The following is a 20,802-nucleotide window of genomic DNA, read 5'->3' as shown; positions in this document are numbered from 1 at the left end:
TATCAACAGTATCAAGTCAAAAATGTTGTAAGGCACAGCAAATAATTATAGGTTACTATTCTGGTGACTCATCTGGTCCCACCATCTAGAAGCCAGATTGTCTTCCAAGCAATTCCACTGACACATTGTCTGTTGAGTGAAGACTGTTGACATCACCCATGTGGCATCCTACTGGAACCTGACTGCCCTCTACTGCTTTGGACTAAGTGCTGCTGATCAGGCTATTAATGGCTGTGCTAGTAATGACTTTGCAAGGATTTAATGGTATTATTCCTCCACCAAGTTTGCTCGCTCGTGAACTTTAACTTGTTTGTGGTTGTTTAGTAGAAAATTAATAAAGACTGCAAGTTTGCAAACAGGAACCAAACAAGTGCGCACAAAAGTAATCAGGAGGTGTTCAGCCACAGTTCAAGGGCACAGGACTTGACACTAGCATGCATTTAGTGAAGGTAAACATGGACCTAGAGTGAAACTTCCTGGCAGATTAAAACTGTGTGCCCGACCGAGACTCAAACTCGGGACCTTTGCCTTTCGCGGGCAAGTGCTCTACCATCTGAGCTACTGAAGCACGACTCACACCCAGTACTCACAGCTTTACTTCTGCCAGTATCTCGTCTCTCATGGACCTAGAGTTCCCAAACTTTGGTAGCAACATTTAACACTGCAACAGCAACATTTTCAGAAAGAATAGGTTTGCTTTGAACAATAGGTGGAGCTACAGGCCAACCTGACACACCAACTCCTGCTTCGAGCAGCAGAGCAGGTACACCATCATTTCCACTTTTTCAGGCAGATGCTGAAGGTGGAACAGCTATAACCACCACCTCTCCCTGCAGTTCCAGGCATGTAAAATTTCTAATATGATACTGCAATGTGCATGTCTTCTTTCTAATAATCCTAAACTGATGAATTTGCTATACAAACTTTAAAGACTTTGTTGTCAGAAACTTAAAATTTTGATAAATGTGTACATTGCTTTTTTCATATTATGATTAAAAGTGTCACATAGTAGCAGTCACAATAGAATGTTTTGAGTGTCACAGATTCCCTAATCATCATACACAACATTTCTGGGTCTGCTGTAAATACATGGTAATCCTCTATCCAAAATTATGAAATAAAATACGTTACTTCTTCATTAAATTGTGATGAACAGACATACAAAATCATATGAATTCTGCATTATCAAGGTCTATTACATCAATATTAATACGTCTAAGTTTTCATTGGCAAATTTACTTTCCAGTGAGACAGAGGTAAGTCTTGGCTGAGGAGACCCCTGAGTGTGCCACCAGAAGTTATAGAAAAGAAAACTTGGTGAATATTATACCGGATATGGGGGTAAGTGACTGACCAAATGAAACATAGAGATTGGTGATGCATAACCTGATTGTGTGGGAAGAGAAGAGTAAACAGCAGCTGAAGCTAGGAAAAAAAAAAAGTTCAAATGTGTGTGAAATCTTATGGGACTTTACTACTAAGGTCATAAGTCCCTAAGCTTACACACTACTTAACCTAAACTATCCTAAGGACAAACACACACATCCATGCCCGAGGGAGGACTCGAACCTCCGCCGGTATCAGCCGCACAGCTGAAGGTAGACTGAAGAAGAAACCACCTCCGTAACTGCATGTTTTACTCTTTTGTTACAACATATTTTGACTAAATTAAGGTGTAAAACCACAATTATTATAACTTACAAGTACTGTTAGCAATAAGCTGCCTACTTTGGAGATGCCAGGTTTCTAGAGTGGCCTTGGACAGAGGTGTATTTGTTCTGTATGTGTCTGTAGGTAATGTTGTGATTATTTATAATTTTCTTAGCTTTGAATTCTGAAAATACTGTTGAATAGTACAAATATGAATGTTTGAGCAAAATGGAAGTTCTGGAAGTCAAACTTTGTTTTATAAGTAACGAAGAGGGAATTAAGAACAACAATAAATATTATTTAAATATCAAACAGCTTAGAGCCAGAGGCCTGTTATCATTCTTGCAATTGTGTGCTTCCCCTTCCTCATTTGGCTCCACACCCCAGCTTCCTCCACATTCAAAGTTTTGAAGTCTTAGTGATCAATGTGTTCAGCCAAACTGTGCAGAAACATTTATGACTGAATAACCAAGCGAGTTCTCTCTGCAGTCAGTTTTATTTTTTATTGGAGTATTGGATAATGCTTTTTCACTAGTAAAAAAAAAAAAGCTTAATTCTAAGAAATAACATTGTGATGCATATGATTGAAGCCTTTCGTTCTGCAGTTGTAGGATTCTTATAAGGAGTTATTAGCTGAAGTTCAATATACTTGAATTATGTAGTGGTCCAGACCATTTTACACTATCACTAGACAAGCATTCTGCTGCAGTGCCAAAAGTTTCAATGTTTTAAGTTGACTACTTCTTTTCTGTTGGTGTACTTGTCATTATGTGTATATGTTCTTTCATTAAGGTCACCTCAAATATTTCTAGACTGTGTAAATATATCAATACTAACATAGAGATAGAGGGGCTGGCCAGTACTTACCTCAGCTCAGTACAGCCGATAGATACACATAAAACAGAACCGAAAATTTACGTTCGGTTCTATTATCGGTTCTGTTTTATGTGTATCTATCGGCTGTACTGAGCTGAGGTAAGTACTGGCCAGCCCCTCTATCTCTTTGTTAGTATTTGTTTCACATCTTTATATGAGATTTTCCATTAATCATTTAAATATATCAATATGCAGTGTCAGCTAAGTTATAGCTGCCAATGTGATGAATTTTCTGACATATGCAAGTAATTCTTAGTTTTGTAGCTACCAAATTATAACACTGAAAAAAATCTTTTTTAAAAATGGAACTACATACTTATTCCTCTAGCAATGGAAAGAGCCTTTGAAGAGAATTTTAATGACAATGCGTGCAAAATTTGATCAGACAGTAACAAGATAACAATGCTGATAACCATGATCCCTCTAGCAAGAGAAGAGATCTTATAAATGTCTGCCCTATTGTAGTAAATGAAAACAAATGTGTAACTCAGGTACGATTCTAGTATTTAGTATTATGTGCATCACATAACTGCTCAAAATGTTGATCTTGAGGACTGATACGTCCCAGGCCGACAGTACCATGTATCGACTTTAATCAGCACTTATTGCAACACAAGGTCATGTTATAACAGCATTTCATGTCTTTGGGAATTACTGGTGTTCTTCTGTAGACCTCTCATTTTAATTTCCCCAAAGATAAACGTCCAGAAGTGTGAGCTATTAACAACCTCATAACAGACCACTGTACCATCATCCTCCTTACGGACATAGGTTCCACTATTATTGTAATGACTGTGAGGTGTTTGCGGGTATGTAGCTGAGAGGCTCATCCAGCTCAAGTGTAATTCAATATGTTAAACTGTTCCCAACAATACCACTCTTTCTATCCACAGTGAGCAGCAGAAAATGCTAAAAACCATAGTCTCCCAATAAGGAATCGCAGCTGCCTCCATAGAACTCCTTAACCCCCTGAACTGTGTGTCCCTACAATACACTTACTTCCCAAAATACACAAAAATAATAATCATAACTGTCTCATTTAATAGGCATTAATGCCTCTACAAACACTTCTCACCCCTGGTAGACTAGCTCTGCAACTCTTTCTTCATAAAATTCACATCCACTTCTTGGAACATCTCAAATCTGTTCCAACCCCTCTCCCATCTCGAATTCTCTTTGTCACTATGCATGCAACCTCTTCCTATACTAACATCCCAAACAATGATCAGTAGAGCATTATGACCACCAATCCACCATAAATAAATAGCTGTCCACGTGGTAGTAGCATCACCTGGTGAGGAATGACTACTAATAAGACACTCACACAACGGATGTAATATCAATGAGCATGCTACCAATGTGTACAATGGGGAAGGCGTGAAATCTACCTGAGTTTGACTGAGAGAAGAGTGTGATGGTCTGGAGACTCAGCATGAGCATTTTGGAAACTGCACGACTTATCAAGTGTTCAAGGAGTGCTGTGGTGAGTGTCTTTAACACGTTGCAAAACCAAGGTGAAACCACATCCAAAAGTCGTGGGGTTGGACGTCACCCCTCATTACAGATGTTGGACGTCATGTGCTGGGCAGGCTGGTAAAACAGGACAGGTGGCGAACTGTGGTAGAACTGACATCAGACTTTAATGCTGGGCCGAGTGCAAGTGTAACTGAACACACAGTCCACCGAACGCACCTAACAATGGGCCTCCACAGCCGACGACCCTTGCCTGTTCCAAGGTTAACACCACAACATTGGCAACTGTGACTGAAATGAGCATGTGACAATCTGCACTCAACACTGGCACAGTGGCAGAGAATTATACATCTGATGAATCATAATACCTTCTTGAACATGCTGATGGGAGGGCATGAATATATCGTCTTCCTGGGGAACAGCTCCTTGATACCGGTACTGTAGTATGGAGACAAACTGGCAACAGCTCCATTATGCTCGGGTGAATACTCATGTGGGCATTCTTGGGTCCAGTGGTGCTCGTGCAAGAAACCATGGCGGCCAAAGTGTACGGTACACTGGTTGCAGACCACATACACCCCTTTGTGACGATCATGTTTCCTGACAGGAGTGACATTTTTCAACAAGATAATGCGCCATGTGACAAGGCCAGAAGTGTGAAGGAGTTGTTTGAGGAGCATAGTAGCAAAACCGAGTGGAACATGTCTGGGATGTGATTGAATGTGGCATCAGAGCTCATCACCCCTCTTCCCAGATTTTACTGGAATTAGGTGACTTGTGCGTGCAGCTGTGGTGCCAACTCTCTCCAGCGACATACCAAGGCCTCACTGCTTTCCTGCTACAATATGTTACTACTGTTATCCGTGCCAAAGCTATTCGGTAGGTGGTTGTAGTGTTCTGGCTGATCAGTGTACACATGTGTAGCCTCTCAGCCCCAATTCACTGTCTCTGCCACCTGAAAGTTTCCCTAAAAACTCATTTATTTTCACCCTGACCACTAATCCTTACTGATAGCTGCTTTGCTTTCAAGGGACAAATCCACAAATAAATCACAGGAACTGCTGTGGGAATCATCATGGTCCTGTCCTATGCCAATCTTTTCATCGGTCGCATGGAAGAGGTAGTGCTGAACAACTAGAACCTGCAAGCTCTGGCTTATTACAGTGGAGAGGAACTCCTCCACATACTGTTGCAGCTTAATCCCTTGTTTCAACTCAAATTCTCCTGGTCCTATTTCAGATACAAGGCCACCTTCCATGACTTCCATCTCACTGAAGCTCACATCCAAATCTCAGTCCATATAACCAGCCAACAACCAATAACATCTCCATCTGGACAGCTGCCATTCCTTTCACATCAAACACTCCCTTCCCTACACATTAGACATCCATGGAAAACATACTGCTCCAACAATGAATCCTTCAACACCCGTACCAATCACTTCTCCCAGCTTTTCTCTCCTGCATCTACCCCACAAATCTTTTCTACACTACTGTTTGGCCTCTTCCCCCAAACAATCCAATCCAATCTTTTCTACACTCAGATCTCCCTGGCAGTCTCTCCTTTCACCCTTCAACAAATACAACTTCCATTTTCAAAAAACTCAGAAATACAATACCCCCCTCCCACCATTGTTCAGGCCTCTAACATCTCTATTATATTCCTGCTATTTACCTGCCACTATAGAAAATGGCACTACACCTGTGACCAGCACGGGGTCATGCATCAGTGCTGCACGTTTTCTGCCGGAGACAGTACACATGATAGGTCAGTCATCAAACACTGGCCCATGCAGGCGCCATGTGTATAGCAATATTACTGGTAATGATGTAAGAATGAGTGCTGGCAAGCCAATCATCAGTAGGTGCCACCAAATGTGGCAGCCTTACCACTAGCAGCATGTGTATCTCTACAACAGCGGCCACTATGTCACATCGGTTAGTCATGTGCTCACCGAGCACCGCAAGGGTATCCTTCAGCCAGCTGTATACTTAAGATGCTCCCTGATTGCTGGCAGGCAGCTCACATCAGCTGTGCCCAGCAGCTTTGTCTCTCCGAGCTCACCAGCTCTGTCCAGTTGAGCTCTGTCTCTAGATCTACACTGTGCTGTGATGCTGCTCCAGCAGCCACAATGAATGATACTCAACGGCAGGCACACTGAGCTGCCAGCCACCACTTTTAGAGCCTTTGTTTCTTCTGACACTGGCCTTCTATGGACTTGGTGTCCCAAGACTGGTATACTCCTGTGGACCATAAACTGTGAACAGATATTCTCCTGTGGAACTTAGATTGTGAACTGCACCTAGGAGTGACTGTCACGACTTATGTCATGATGGACTTCAACTTATACATCTACATTATTATTCTGCAGTTCACAATTAAGTGCCTGGCAGTGGATTCACCGAATCAGCCTCAAGCTAATTTTCAACCGTTTGACTCTCTAAGAGCGTGTGGGAATAACGAACACTTAAATCTTTCCATGCGAGCTCTGATTTCTCTTATTTTACTACGATGATCATTTCTCCCTATGTAGCTGGGCACCAACAAAATGTTTTCACATTCTGAGGCATATTTCTATCAGACCAGGAAAATCCTTTAGTTATGTTTATCAGAATCTACATTATGTTCATCTTGCTCTTATATGTGTTGTGCCAATGAATTATTACTTACACACTACTTGGAAATCATAATTTATTGTATGTGCCTACCACTGCAGGACACATAGCTATGACTTTCTCAATTCACACTCTGAAATAAGATCATCTTTCCCCAACAAACTTCTCATACCACTTCTGTCAGCCTCCTCGTAACATCTGTGTGAAACCACATGACATTCCCACATCATTACTCGTAGGTGCAGATCCAGGAGAGAGAGAGAGAGAGAGAGAGAGAGAGAGAGAGAGAGAGAGAGAGAGGGGGGGGGGGGGGGGCTGCTATGAACCATCTGCCTCAAAAGTGAAAATCACAATACTAACAATTGATATAAGCAAATTACAATATTATTATGCCAAACGAATAAAAAATATTATTGTTATTACTATTAAAATCTTAAGCAGCTGTGGCACATTAAATGTAAGGATGATGATAAATAATTGGGGGGGGGGGGAGAAGAAAAACTGATTTCCCCCCATAATTGAAACCTGAATCCAAACATGATTACATGGCTCTCAAGGTTCCTACCTCTGCATATTTTATCACTGTCATACTATTTACAGACTGTACAGGTTTATACTTTACTATCCTTTCTAAGTACCGCTAACACCCTACTGGTGGTAGTGGTTATTTGCATGTATGTGTGTGTGTGGGGGGGGAGGGGGGGAGTGGGGGGGGGGAATCTAGAGGGAGTGCACACTTGAAATCTTGCTTTGATTCTAATTTACATGAAGCACATTTTGCTTTTATTAGCACCAAACACCATCAGTGGTCTGAAAAATTTTAACCATGAGCAACCTACTAACCTATAATTCTATTTTAGCTAACCCATACAGTTATACTCAACTTTTAGACATATGTGTATCCAATAATTTGTAAATTTTCATGGTGACAGAATGGCACACCATTACTTGCCTTCAGGAAGTACTGGTGTTGGGCACATTGAAAAGTAGGAAAAACTATTATTAAGCTTTTGGAATTGCTAGTTCCTTCTTCAGGTAGAATTAAAATATGGGTTTGGGAGAGCTAAGAAGATGCAGGTCATTTGGAACCTGAAGTTGAGAAGGGTACACCTGTTGCAGGGAAAGAGAAGATAAAGAGAAAGGGGATACATAAGATATTGGGGGTAAAAGAACTGGTAAGTATGTAGCCACTTCAGCCCAGGGGCAGTAGGGCAGAATTAGAAGTAAAGATGTGTAAGAAGAAGAGAAATGAGAAGTGGAATGACCATGGTGACTAAGAGGTAGAAGGTAATGAGAAAAGATGGGGGAAATAAGAGCAACAGACAGAGAAAGATGAAGATAAAGAAATTGGAAAGAAATACAGTAAGTAATTTTTAATGAAATATACTAACGGTTAAAAAGAGTTAGCAATGTAGAACAGAAAAGAAGAAAAAATGGTGTAGGGGGGATTGTTAACAGGAAATGTGTGATTTCACACAGTGCACTGCCTCCAGTTACCACACCGAGCGAGGTGGCGCAGTGGTTAGACACTGGACTCGCAATCGGGAGGACGACGGTTCAATCCCACGTCCGGCCATTCTGATTTAGGTTTTCCGTGATTTCCCTAAATCGCTCCAGGCAAATGCCGAGATGGTTCCTTTGAAAGGGCATGGCCGACTTCCTTCCCCATCCTTTCCTAATCCGATGAGACCGATGACCTCGATGTCTGGTCTCCTTCCCCAAAGAACCCAACCCTTCAGTTACCAGTAGTACTGCTGGAGTAGGTGGTGGTAGGTCGGTACATGAGGCAGATTTTACAGGCAAATAATTAAAGGTGTATTTTTGGAAGTCTGATTTTCCCACTGGAGTCGTTAGTGTTCATTTTTTCTTACATAAGAACGTGCACACATAAGAACTCCAGTTATTTACTGCTATTTTTACTTTTCAGTTAGGGGTTAAGAATTAGCTGATTGGAATAGAGATGGAGCAAGATATTGGTCATCATTGTGTAAGGAAAACCAACATAACACTCTTGGAGCACAACAAATAAGTGTTACAACATAAAGAGGAAAAAAGGCATGTCTTACTCGGCTTGGCACATCAGATAAGCACGATGACTGATAATTGGGCATTCCTCAACTACTCAAAGTCCAGAACTATCAGTGCTCAGTACTTGTGTTCATTTTAATATGGGTGCATCTTGTGATATATGTTAGCAACAAGTTCTGTCAAAATAAATTACATGGCTACCCATTTATAGGTTTAAATCCTGACAGTTACAGTGCAAGATATCAAATACCATTAGATTGCTCCAAAAAAGTTTTTTTCCCAAATGTGGACACTCAAACAAAAGTGAGTATTCAATAAACACCAGGATAAAAGCATCCATAAACAACCACAATCACATACTATCATTACTTCTTGCTCTCGACTCACTGATACAGAAGGCAGGATGCAGCTCAACTATTGCTCAATTGCTAACAGTAAAATGATGCAACAGTGTCAGCTCAAACTGCTTTTACAATGATAGCCTCAATGTATTGAGGTCACTGTTGCACATATCACTATAGTGCTTAGAGATACCAGGCAGATAACATGCTGGATGGAGACATGTAGAATGAAGTCATTGTTTGTTCTATGACAATCCGTGACGTGAGCCTAAGAACCTAATGATTTACATCTGTAGACAGTGAAGAATGCGAAAGAACCTAAATTCGTGTGTAGCACATACAGATATCGTGCTGGTGGTATTTGCAGGAACCAGCACTGGCTGATGTACAGACCACTATGTTATCTGAAGCAAATTTTAACAAGCAAATAGGAGTACAAGCCAGACAATTAATTCCTTGAATGACATACTAAGCATAATGCTTTCTCACAAAACCTAGAGGCTAGAGGACGAATACAACACTATCAAAACATTCATGACCAGGGGAAAGATACATGCTGTCTAAACAAAACTTAGAGACTTTTGAGCTTTTCCAATAACATTGTAGCTCTGTCAGAGACAGCAAAGGGCTTGGAAATGCAATTGTATAGAACAGGTAGTGTCATGAAATGAGGTTATAAGATGAATATCAACGAAGTAAGATAATAAAGGAATGTAATCAAATTAAATCATGTGATACTGAGGGAATTAGATTAGGAAACGAGACACTAACAACAGTAGATGGTTTTTGCTATTCGAGCAGCAAAACTAGTGATGACAGCCAAAGTAGAGAGGACATAAATTGCATGCCAGAAATGTTAAGAATAATATTTTTTAAAAAGTATAATTTGTCAACAATGAATATCAATTTAAGTGTCATGAACTCTTTTCTAGAAGTACTTGTCTGGAGTGTAGCCTTGTATGGAAGCGAAACATGGACAATAAGTGGTTCAGACAACGAGATAATAGAAGCTTTTGAAATGTGGTGCTACAGAAGAATGCTGAAGATTAGATGGGTAGACTGAATAACTAATGAGGAGGTACTGATTCAAATTGGGGAGAAAGACATTTATTACACAACTTGACTAAAGGACAGGATTATTTGATACACCACATCCTGAGACATCAAGGAATAATCAAATTGATAATGGAAGGAAGGCCAAGGGATAAAAATTGTATACGAGGATTCAGGCATGAGTACAGTAAGCACTGAGAAGTGTGGATGGATGAATCAAACCCCTCTCCAGACTGAAGATGAAGGAGGAGAAGAAGAAGAAGTCACAACAACAGCAGCAGCAACAACACTGGCAAGAGAAGCAGGTTAGTTACTTTTAGCACAGAATAATACTGGACCTACAGATATGCCCATCTTTGATTTGAATATAATCTTATCAATTGTTGTCTGATCACAAGGGAAGAAGACATCAATTTATGCATATGTTTGATGAGAAACATTCAAATTTGTTGGAGATATTTTTGGGAAATAATTTCTTTTGGATTATAAAGTATTTTGAACATTAAAAATGGAATCAGCATTGCATTTTACTAAATCACTTTAGAAAACAACAAGAGACTACACAGAGTTTTACAAATATTCATGTATGCAAAAGAAGCAATGAACTCCGAGCCAGTTGTGATATGATTCAGACCCCTTGCTCCATCTTACCTTGACATTTTTGGTTTCAAGTTCATTAGCATAGCACTTGGGACTGGGAACGGAACTAGACTGCCTTGCACATCACACCGGTTTGCAGAGTATGGAAACCAATGCAGATATTGCATGCAACAAATGAAAAATTGCAGAACATTTATCAGTTTTGTATTCCAGGGAGCTATGTGGCCAATATAAAATCAAAGAATCTCATCTGAAGATAGTGAAGCTCAAAAATGCAACATGAGTAACAAACGTAAATTTTAGGGACTTATCAGAGGTTTTTTATGCATGAACTTACGGATGATTTTCAGTGAGTTAACAAGCAGTTGTTTATTTGCTTTAAGGATTCAATCCCATCTGGTTTCCTAGCTTTTGAAATTAATAACTCTCTTGCTATCATTCAGGCATATGATGGCTACTGATTATCCAAGAACTATGCTTTGCATTCTTATCAGAAATTTCCTAAGAACTATAATACTACCCCATCTTATAAATATGACATGGACTGTTTATTTTATCTCCATTCATAATTAAGGATTCATGATCCACTCACAATTTAACAATAAGGGAGAACTGGGGTGTCATGAAACCTTTTACCAGCTTTGTGGAAATGGGCAGGGGAACTACTGTTCTGTTGCATATCTACCTGTCAAGTAAATGACATATTTTCTGGTCACTGCACATATCATTATATTACTGGAATGCGATGTACCGTGAAATCTATAAGGAAATGAGCTGCAAAAATGGTAACACTAACGGTTGGAATAATACAATAGTTTTCTAATTTGTTCGGTCGCCAATATCAGACATTTAAGATTTGGTAAAAAAGATATGATAATCACGATGTACAGCTCTCAGCATATTTCTTCTAATCATTTCTGTTGGTCCGCTTTGATGCTCCCTGGGTAGGGAGCTATAATGGCCGGGCAGGGAGTTAAAACAAATACTTGTACGCCTTCACCAACTGCAAACCATGTATGTAGTAACACTTGTGTTAAAAAAAAAAAATCGTACTTGGCTCCACGTTTTGAAAGCTTCCTTCGCTGCGGAGACGGCACGTGCAACTTCAAGTTTTCCGGATGAAGGTACATGGCACAGTTCTTCACCTTTTGCTGGATTTATTACAATGGTGTCACATAACCTATCTACCGGTTCAACTCTTTTACCACCCACGAAATTAAATGGTCCAGTAGCTGATGTAAGGCGTCGAATCGGAAACATAACAAGCCCGCAATTATAAGTTGATGGTGGATGTTTCCTGCCGATGAATACTTGTTTTAGTAACATTCTGATTCGTTGGGAATCGTCCCTTCCAAGTAGATTAGGCTACTGCACACATGCACTGGCGGCTACAGCGTACTACAACAATAACGAGGGCATCAGTTTATGTTATATGTGCCACCTACAAATAAAGTGGTCTTCACATATTTCAATGACACATGTATATTTCGCATATTCAACAGTCTACTTTCCCATATTAACATGTAAACGTCTGACTTCACCATTCCTCATCCAAGCGAATGCGTGGCGCACTTGTTTATAAACTTGTGTCACTGACGGATGATACAACCGTTAACACAAAATTGTGTAAAACTGTCAAAATTTACTAATGAATTAATAGAGCCTCTTTCTTGACTCTTGTTTGAACTAGCAAGCAGTACAATTTTTATATTAAGAAAGCTGGGTATTTACAAACAGCAGCCATGGTTTGCTCTGAAACCGAAAAATATATTCATATCTGGATTCAGTTTTACTGCCGGACTTCTGTACTGTCAATGTGTTTACTTTGCTTCAATTTGTTATAACTTTTTAGGTATTTACAGTATTATCGCGAAAGTTCCATTCGTGTTGGTACAACTGACAATGTACTCGAAAAATGTCACGATGTCCCCCACCACTGCGACGTACGCCTATAGTGTTTTTAGAGCTAGTATAGTGGTACCCGAAAGATAACGACGTGTTTACGTCGGGATGGGCTACGTGTTCCCATCCCAGAAGCTCTAAGTGTTTTGGCCAGAAGGTGTGAAAATTTTGGTCAGGTCTGACAATATTTTCGGCATACACAAGAAAACAACCTAAAATGAAAAGTGTCGATATCTAGGAATGGGCAAGCAAACGTCGACTGGGGTTATATTAACAGCTAGCGGTGAATTAGTTGACATTAGCTTATCGATAGGTGCCGATTTAAATGTAGAAGAAGGGTGATTTGTTGTGGTTGAATTTTGTTTGCCTATTACGTTGTAGTTATTTTTTGCGGCTTTAATGTTTATGTTTTGCTTTAGGAATAAAAATGCGATCGAAATTAGTAATACATTTTGCACTCATACTTTTAGTAATGGAAATATGTGCAGAGGAAGGAAAACATAGGTTCAAACATTCAAGTGAAAGTGAAAAGACTGGGGAAAGACAGAGGTTTAGAGACGAAGACGACAGTAACAATGAAGTGAATAAACATGTCAGAAAGGACGAGGATGACCTGCGGTCTAGTGCAATTAAAATCGTTCCTGCACCTGATCTGTCAAAGTCAGATGAGGGGAAGTGGACTGAGACTGAAGAAGAAAGTGAAAATGATGGTCTTTCAGAGGAATCAAAATACTTCCTGCAGAAAATGATCTCGAAGCTTGGCAACATACGTAAAGATCATTCAGAGGACGAACAAGACGAAAAGCCAGTAGAAGAAGAGAGCCCACTGCCGTTACATACAACACCGTTAAGGGAATTGACCCCAGAAGAAAAGGAAGGTTTGTGTTGGGTTTTTAAACATTTCATAACATTTCCATATCAATGAACTTTGTTTTCAAACAAACTTCATGCAGTTAAAGTGGAGAGTACATTCATTCATTTTACAGGTGGATATAATGACGCTTTTAAATAAGGCTTTAATATTTGTATCAAGTGCATGCAGTGTTATTACTGGTTTCATTTACTGTGTTGCGTATTCTGGTATCTTTATCATATGTCCATGTTACAATCATCGTTTGCGTTACGTATGGTTTCTTATAATGTGATGTGATTTGAATGAGGACAATGTATGAGGACATGCTTACCAAGTAACATGTGAAATGTGTGTCTGAAAGTCTGACAGAGGAGGGTGTTTCTTTCCGCAGGGGAGTGTGTATTGTAACGATAATTATTTCATTTATTTATTTTGTGAAAGTGTGGTATTTGCAGGCCTACATAAAATGCAACAAAATACTTAAGAGATTTCTCAATCCGGGAATATTACATTTCCAGATTTATCATATGACAGTAACTATGCATAAATAAGAGTGTTAAATAGGCTGCAGATACTGGCAACAAAAAGTCTTATGTAAAATTCTAAGTGGTGGAACTAGTTATAAAGTAGGGATCACAACTGAGGCATAATCATGAGTACAATTATTAGATGTGGAGCAATGTCATCCAACTATGATTTTGGGCTTGTGGTTGTACTACAAAAATCCTTAAAAACAACCATTGCCAATTTCACATTTGTTTACTTCAACAACTTTCACCCAAGCTGTCACCTTCCATCTTAATTTGTCATGCCCATGCTATGGATGTGTGCCAAAATAGCCAAGATTTTTGAAGTCAGTTTCACACTTCAGACTAGACTTGAACTCTGGTACTCACGTTTCACAGGTAACCATGTTATGAAACAGACTCAGAAAATGCTGTATTGCCCAACACAAAGCTCCAGTCTGTCAATGCCTGTCTCATACTTCTCAAAAATGAAAACACACTGGGTACTTCAGACAATAGGAACATTGCCCATGAAGTAAAAATTCTCAGTTTGAAGCCTCATTCCATCACACACATCTTGATGTGGTCGCAGGTTCCTCACAGAGTGCCTTTTAAAATACTTTATTTTGATTGGTCGCTAATGCAAATTTTTGTTGTGGCCTATTGTGTGAAAAACTGATATGTTTTACAAATGTCAATTTTTTTACCTTTTAGTGCCCTGGCAGATAAAATTGGGTAGCCTACTGGATTAGAATTTAAAGGTGGAACCTGAATTTTGGGGGCAGTGCCCTTGTCAATTGAGCTATCCAAGCACTGTTTATAACTAATTTTTGCAGACTCAGTTCTGTTAGCATCTCTTTCCTCCTTTCCAAATTTCATGCAAGCTGTCCTTTGTACCATGCTGGACTCCTGGTGAAAATTATGTTATGGGTTGGTTAAAACTCACAGGGGAACTATGCCGTTTTGAAACATACCTTTGTGTTCATGGTTATAAGTGTCATTGTTTAGCATTGTGGAAGGAAGACAACAATGCTGTTTCCTCATGTTGTTGTTGTTGTTGCAGTCTTCAGTCCTGAGACTGGTTTGATGCAGCTCTCCATGCTACTCTATCCTGCGCAAGCTTCTTCATCTCCCAGTACCTACTGCAACCTACATCCTTCTGAATCTGCTTGGTGTACTCATCTCTTGGTCTCCCTCTACGATTTTTACCCTCCATGCTGCCCTCCAATACTAAATTGGTGATCCCTTGATGCCTCAGAACATGTCCTACCAACCGATCCCTTCTTCTAGTCAAGTTGTGCCACAAACTTCTCTTCTCCCCAATCCTATTCAACACCTCCTCATTAGTTATGTGATCTACCCATCTAATCTTCAGCATTCTTCTGTAGCACCACATTTCGAAAGCTTCTATTCTCTTCTTGTCTAAACTATTTATCGTCCATGTTTCACTTCCATACATGGCTACATACCATACAAATACTTTCAGAAACGACTTCCTGACACTTAAATCTATACTCAATGTTAACAAATTTCTCTTCTTCAGAAACACTTTCCTTCCCATTGCCAGTCTACATTTTATATCCTCTCTACTTCAACCATCATCGATTGTTTTGCTCCCCAAATAGCAAAACCCCTTCACTACTTTAAGTGTCTTATTTCCTAATCTAATTCCGGCAGCATCACCCGACTTAATTCGACTACATTCCATTATCCTCATTTTGCTTTTGTTGATGTTCATCTTATATCCTCCCTTCAAGACACTATCCATTCCGTTCAACTGCTCATCCAAGTCTTTTGCTGTCTCTGACAGAATTACAATGTCATCGGCGAACCTCAACATTTTTATTTCTTCTCCATGGATTTTAATACCTACTCGGAATTTTTCTTTTGTTTCCTTCACTGCTTGCTCAATATACAGATCGAATAACATCGGGGAGAGGCTACAACCCTGTCTCACTCCCTTCCCAACCACTGCTTCCCTTTCATGCCCCTCGACTCATATGACTGCCATCTGGTTTCTATACAAATTGTAAATAGCCTTTCACTCCCTGTATTTTACCCCTGCCACCTTCAGAATTTGAAAGAGAGTATTCCAGTCAACATTGTCAAAAGCTTTCTCCAAGTCTACAAATGCTAGAAACGTAGGTTTGCCTTTCCTTAATCTAGCTTCTAAGGTAAGCTGTAGGGTCAGTATTGCCTCAAGTGTTCCAACATTTCTACGGAATCCAAACTGATCTTCCCCAAGGTCGGCTTCTACTATTTTTTCCATTCGTCTGTAAAGAATTCACGTTAGTATTTTGCAGCCGTGACTTATTAAACTGATAGTTCGGTAATTTTCGCATCTGTCAACACCTGCTTTCTTTGGGATTGGAATTGTTATATTCTTCTTGAAGTCTGGGGGTATTTCCCCTGTCTCATTTATCTTGCTCACCAAATGGTAGAGTTTTGTCAGGACTGGCACTCCCAAGGCCGTCAGTAGTTCTAATGGAATGTTGTCTACTCCCGGGGCCTTGTTTCAACTCAGGTCTTTCAGTACTCTGTCAAACTCTTCACACAGTATCATATCTCCCATTTCATCTTCATCTACATCCTGTTCCATTTCCATAATATTGTTCTCAAGTACATCACCCTTGTATAGACCCTCTATATACTCCTTCCACCTTTCTGCTTTCCCTTCTTTGCTTAGAACTGGGTTTCCATCTGAGCTCTTGATATTCATATAAGTGGTTCTCTTTTCTCCAAAGGTCTCTTTAATTTTCCTGTAGGCAGTATCTGTGTTACCCCTAGTGAGATAAGCCTCTACATCCTTACATTTGTCCTCTAGCCATCCCTGCTTAGCCATTTTGCTCTTCCCGTCGATCTCATTTTTGAGGCGTTTGTATTCCTTTTTGCCTGCTTGATTTACTGCATTTTTATATTTTCTCCTCATATCTTTAGGATGTTTGGTGTATAGGAAGTAATTATTCAGACAGAAAACACTCTTAAGTAGTTAGTTTCTCAATTGGGAAAATCCAATAAGCCTAAAAACAAACGCTGCTGCAATATGAAGCTCGCAGAGGACATGGCACATCTTGCTTTTTTGATTGTTTGCATGTCTATACATGCACTATACCACACAGTTTGAGCTGCTTCTAACAACGTACATCTACAGCCATACTCCACAAATCACTGTGAAGCGCATTGCTGAGGGTACTTCCTTTTGTAGAAAATATAAGGTTGTCTTGCTGTTTCATTTGCTTGTGGAGCATTGCAATAAAGACTGCTAAAAAGCCTCTGTGCACACATTGATTAGTCCGATCATCTCTTTACAGCCCCTGTGTGTACAATACGTAGGGGGCATAAAATATTTGTAGATGCCTTGATTAATACTGGTTCTTGTAACTTGGTAAGGAATCATTTGCTGGGGAGTTGGTGTTTATCTCGAATCATCTGTCAGCTGTTTCCAGCACTTCCATGGCATTTCCCCATGGGTAGAACATATGTCACAATTCTTACTGGCCGTCTTTCTGTACATTCAGTAGGTACTTGGTACAGATGCCATACACTTGACTGATATTCGAATATGGACCACATAATTGTTTTGTAAGAAGTCTCCTTTGTAGACTGATTGTGTTTTTCCAATAGCCCACCAATGAACCAAAGTTTGCCATCAACTTTACTTAGAACTAAGCGTATTTCAAATCCCTACAAATTATTGTACCCAATTATTTGTACAAGTTTACCTATTGCAGTTGTGATTTGTTGTTGTTGTAATTATAGGCTAACATGTTTTTGTGTTTTGTGGATTGGCCAATTTTGTGTTTTTTTCAACATTTGAAGCAAATTACCGATCTTAGCACTCCTTTGAAATGTTTTGAAATATTGTTAAGATCTACCTGTATATTTGTGAAGTCCACCCCCCCCCCCCCCTCCCCGCCCCAAGCAGTGGGCCTGCGTAGTTACAGGTACTTGTCATCTTCAAAGTGTCTTGCGTTTACTGTTAATATTGACTGCAAAGTCATTGATGTACAACATGAACAGGAAGAACTTCCCTGGGGGACACAAGAAATTACTTCTACTTATGTGAATGGCTCCACTCAAGATGACATACCGCTTCCTCCCTACCAAGAAAACCTCAATCTAATCACAAATTTTGTCCGATGCCCCATATTATCATACTTTCATTCATAAACATTGGTACGGTACTGAGTCAAATGTTCTCCAGAAGTCAAGAAACTGTATCACATTGACTGTCTTGCTCCATGGCTTTCAAGATGTCCTGTGAGAAAAGTGAGTTGCGTATAGCATGAACAGTGGTTTTGGATATGTGCTGGTTGGCGCAGAGAAGGTCATTCTTTTTGCATTACCTTATGTTTCAGGTCGGAATGTGTTACAGGATTGTACAATGATTGGATATCAGTGATATTGGATGGTATATGCAAGTTAAAGTTACTATGTGATTGAAGTGTCAGGGAGATCAGTGATTGGGCGTTAGCCATCATTCAGTTATACTCGCATGGCTGCCCCGTATTCACCACCTAAAGTTTACATGCATGTGGAAGCTTACCGCTCTCCGCCTCATGGCCCACACATCTTGGGGTGCTGATCGTACCACTCTTCTCCATATTTATCGTGCACTAGTCTTGTCTGAACTAGATTATGGTAGTCACGTTTTTGGCTTAGCAACTCTTCCCACTCTGCAAATACTTGACCCTGCTCACCATTATGGGTTGAATTGGGCTGTTGGTGCCTTTCGTACTAGTCCCAGTAACAGTCTCCTCACACAAGTGGGTTTACCCCTCTACAAATATGATGGAGCCAACGCTAGGTTTCTTACGCAGTCGCCATTCGCCAATTCCCTGACCATCCTGTGTACTCTGTCCTCTTTGCAAATGAGGGATGTTTCCCTCCTGACAACTGCCCATGGGTGGGATTGCCAGTTGGAATGCGTCTCGCTTTACTCTGTCGGTATCTCCTTCTCCACTCGCCGGAATGTGCTCATGTAAATCCTTACCCCCCCCCCCTCCTACCCCCCCTCCCCCCCCTCACCCCCCTTTGGATGCTGCCTAGACCATGGATTAGGACCAACCTTTTCCAGGGTTCTAAGATTTCTGTTGCCTCTATGGTTTTCTGGCATCTTGTACCTGCCATCGTTGCAGAGTTCCAGAGTGCCATCATCTTTTACACTGATGGTTCTAAAACAATAGATAAGGTGGGATACACTTTCGCATCTCTTACTGGCTGAACACACCATTTATAGCCAGGATCATGTAGGGTGTTCACAGCAGAGCTTCTAGCCATTGACAAAGCCCTCCATTTTGTTTCTCAGGCCTCCCCCCACAGTGTTTTAATTTTTACCGATTCAATGAGCAGCTTGCAGGCTCTCGACTGATGCTACTCTCGTCACCCTTTGATCTCTACTATCCATGACCGTCCCTCTGCTCCTGGTCGTGCCACCTGCTCAGTTGTCTTCCTCTAGGTCCCAAGTAATCACAATCAAGGAGTCTACTGCAGTTTGGCACTCATCTTTCCGCTCTTCTAGGAAGGAGTCCACTGTTTTACGTGGTCTATATATTGGTCTTACCAGACTCACCCGTTGTTTTCTCCTGCGTAATGAATCACACCCACAATGTGGTTGTGGGGCCAGACTGACTGTATCCCACATATTGGTGGAATGTCCCCTTCTTTTGGCTCTTTGTGCTAAGTATAGTCTTCCAGATTCCTTAATTTTAATATTAGAAGACGCATCGCAGATGGTTGAGCTCGTCCTCAATTACTCTGTGAAAGTGATTTTTTTTTTTTTCCCCTCCAGGTATAAAGTTTTTCTCTACTCCTGGAGCAGGGGCGGAGTGGTTGTTGACCTCTCTTCATGTCTTCTTGGTCTGGGACCCATGACCACGCCCCTATGTATGGGCCACACTTTTTTTTTAATTTTTAGATTTGGTCTCACCTTTTATGCCACATGCTCGCTGTATTAGGTTACATGCTGCACCTTGTCAAGCGTGGCTGGCTGCAAGCCAGCGATACTGCCCACCCGCTCCCCCACTCTCTGCCACCACTGCAGTCACAAAAGTATCTTAATTGGAGTATGGTTTTGTGGTTCATTTCTGCTATTTGTGCTATTTCTGCATGTTGTAGATGTGTGTGACCTGTCATTCTTTGTTAAAGAGGTCTGTGGTATATTATGCTTAAGGAAGGGATTGGCACAGCTGCAAACACTGTATAGAGTATGGCAAGGAATCCATTGGCCCCTGGAAATTGGTTCAATTGTAGCGATTTCTGCTGTTTCTCAAAACCATTGACACAGTGACACTAATGTATGTACCATTCATATTTGCAGTGGAGCAAGAATTGAACCGGAGACATACTTATGGGCTTTTCTTTGTAAAGAAACATCTGAAAATGGAGTTCAGCACTTCTACTTTTGCTTAACTACTCTTGTTTCAGTTCCTTTGGTACTGTGAACATCAGTATGCTAAATTTGGACCAAAGTTCCTCCACATCCTTATGCCCAGAGGTAAAGGTTTTGACTTCTATCTTAAAATATGACAGTACTGCCTCTTTATCTAGTTTACTAAAAATTTAACTTTCTACTTATTTGATTTAGTAGCCCTTTTGTACTTCATTAATCATTTTTGCTTCAATTTGGTCATGCTCATCGATCCCTCTTGGTATGAGCATCTGTAAAGAAGTTAGATCTATTTATTGCCATTAGATATGTTATGTGTACATCATGAGTGGTCTTCTGGACTAATTTTTCTAAGTAATCAATTGTTCAATAATCAAAGTATCCATTTATGACTACATTATGATTAGGGAAAAATTATATAGGATTAACGGGAGTTTTGACACTGTCTCTTCTACTCCCAACCAAATTGTCACCTTTCAACCCAGCATAGGCCTAGGTCTGTGCTTCAGATCAGTAT

General features: G+C 40.3%; 2 protein-coding genes across 2 annotated transcripts in view; one reads left to right on the top strand and one right to left on the bottom strand.

The window, feature by feature from the left end:
• The window catches only part of LOC126481632 (4-trimethylaminobutyraldehyde dehydrogenase-like), a 160,670-nt gene extending 148,358 nt beyond the window's left edge, over positions 1-12,312 (bottom strand). The window contains exon 1 of the mRNA XM_050105533.1: positions 11,690-12,312. Coding sequence (XP_049961490.1) covers positions 11,690-11,962 — 273 coding nt within the window. The 5' untranslated portion in view covers positions 11,963-12,312. The remainder of the gene's footprint in view (positions 1-11,689) is intronic.
• Positions 12,313-12,577: 265 nt separating this feature from the next.
• Positions 12,578-20,802, top strand: part of LOC126481626 (protein sel-1 homolog 1-like) — a 94,526-nt gene continuing 86,301 nt past the window's right edge. Inside the window, exon 1 of the mRNA XM_050105519.1 lies at positions 12,578-13,416. Within this exon, the coding sequence (XP_049961476.1) occupies positions 12,966-13,416 (451 nt within the window). The 5' untranslated portion in view covers positions 12,578-12,965. The remainder of the gene's footprint in view (positions 13,417-20,802) is intronic.

The sequence above is a fragment of the Schistocerca serialis genome, chromosome 1, assembly GCF_023864345.2.
Source record: "Schistocerca serialis cubense isolate TAMUIC-IGC-003099 chromosome 1, iqSchSeri2.2, whole genome shotgun sequence".
Lineage (NCBI taxonomy): Eukaryota > Metazoa > Arthropoda > Insecta > Orthoptera > Acrididae > Schistocerca > Schistocerca serialis.
This window is presented reverse-complemented; position numbering and strand designations above follow the sequence as displayed.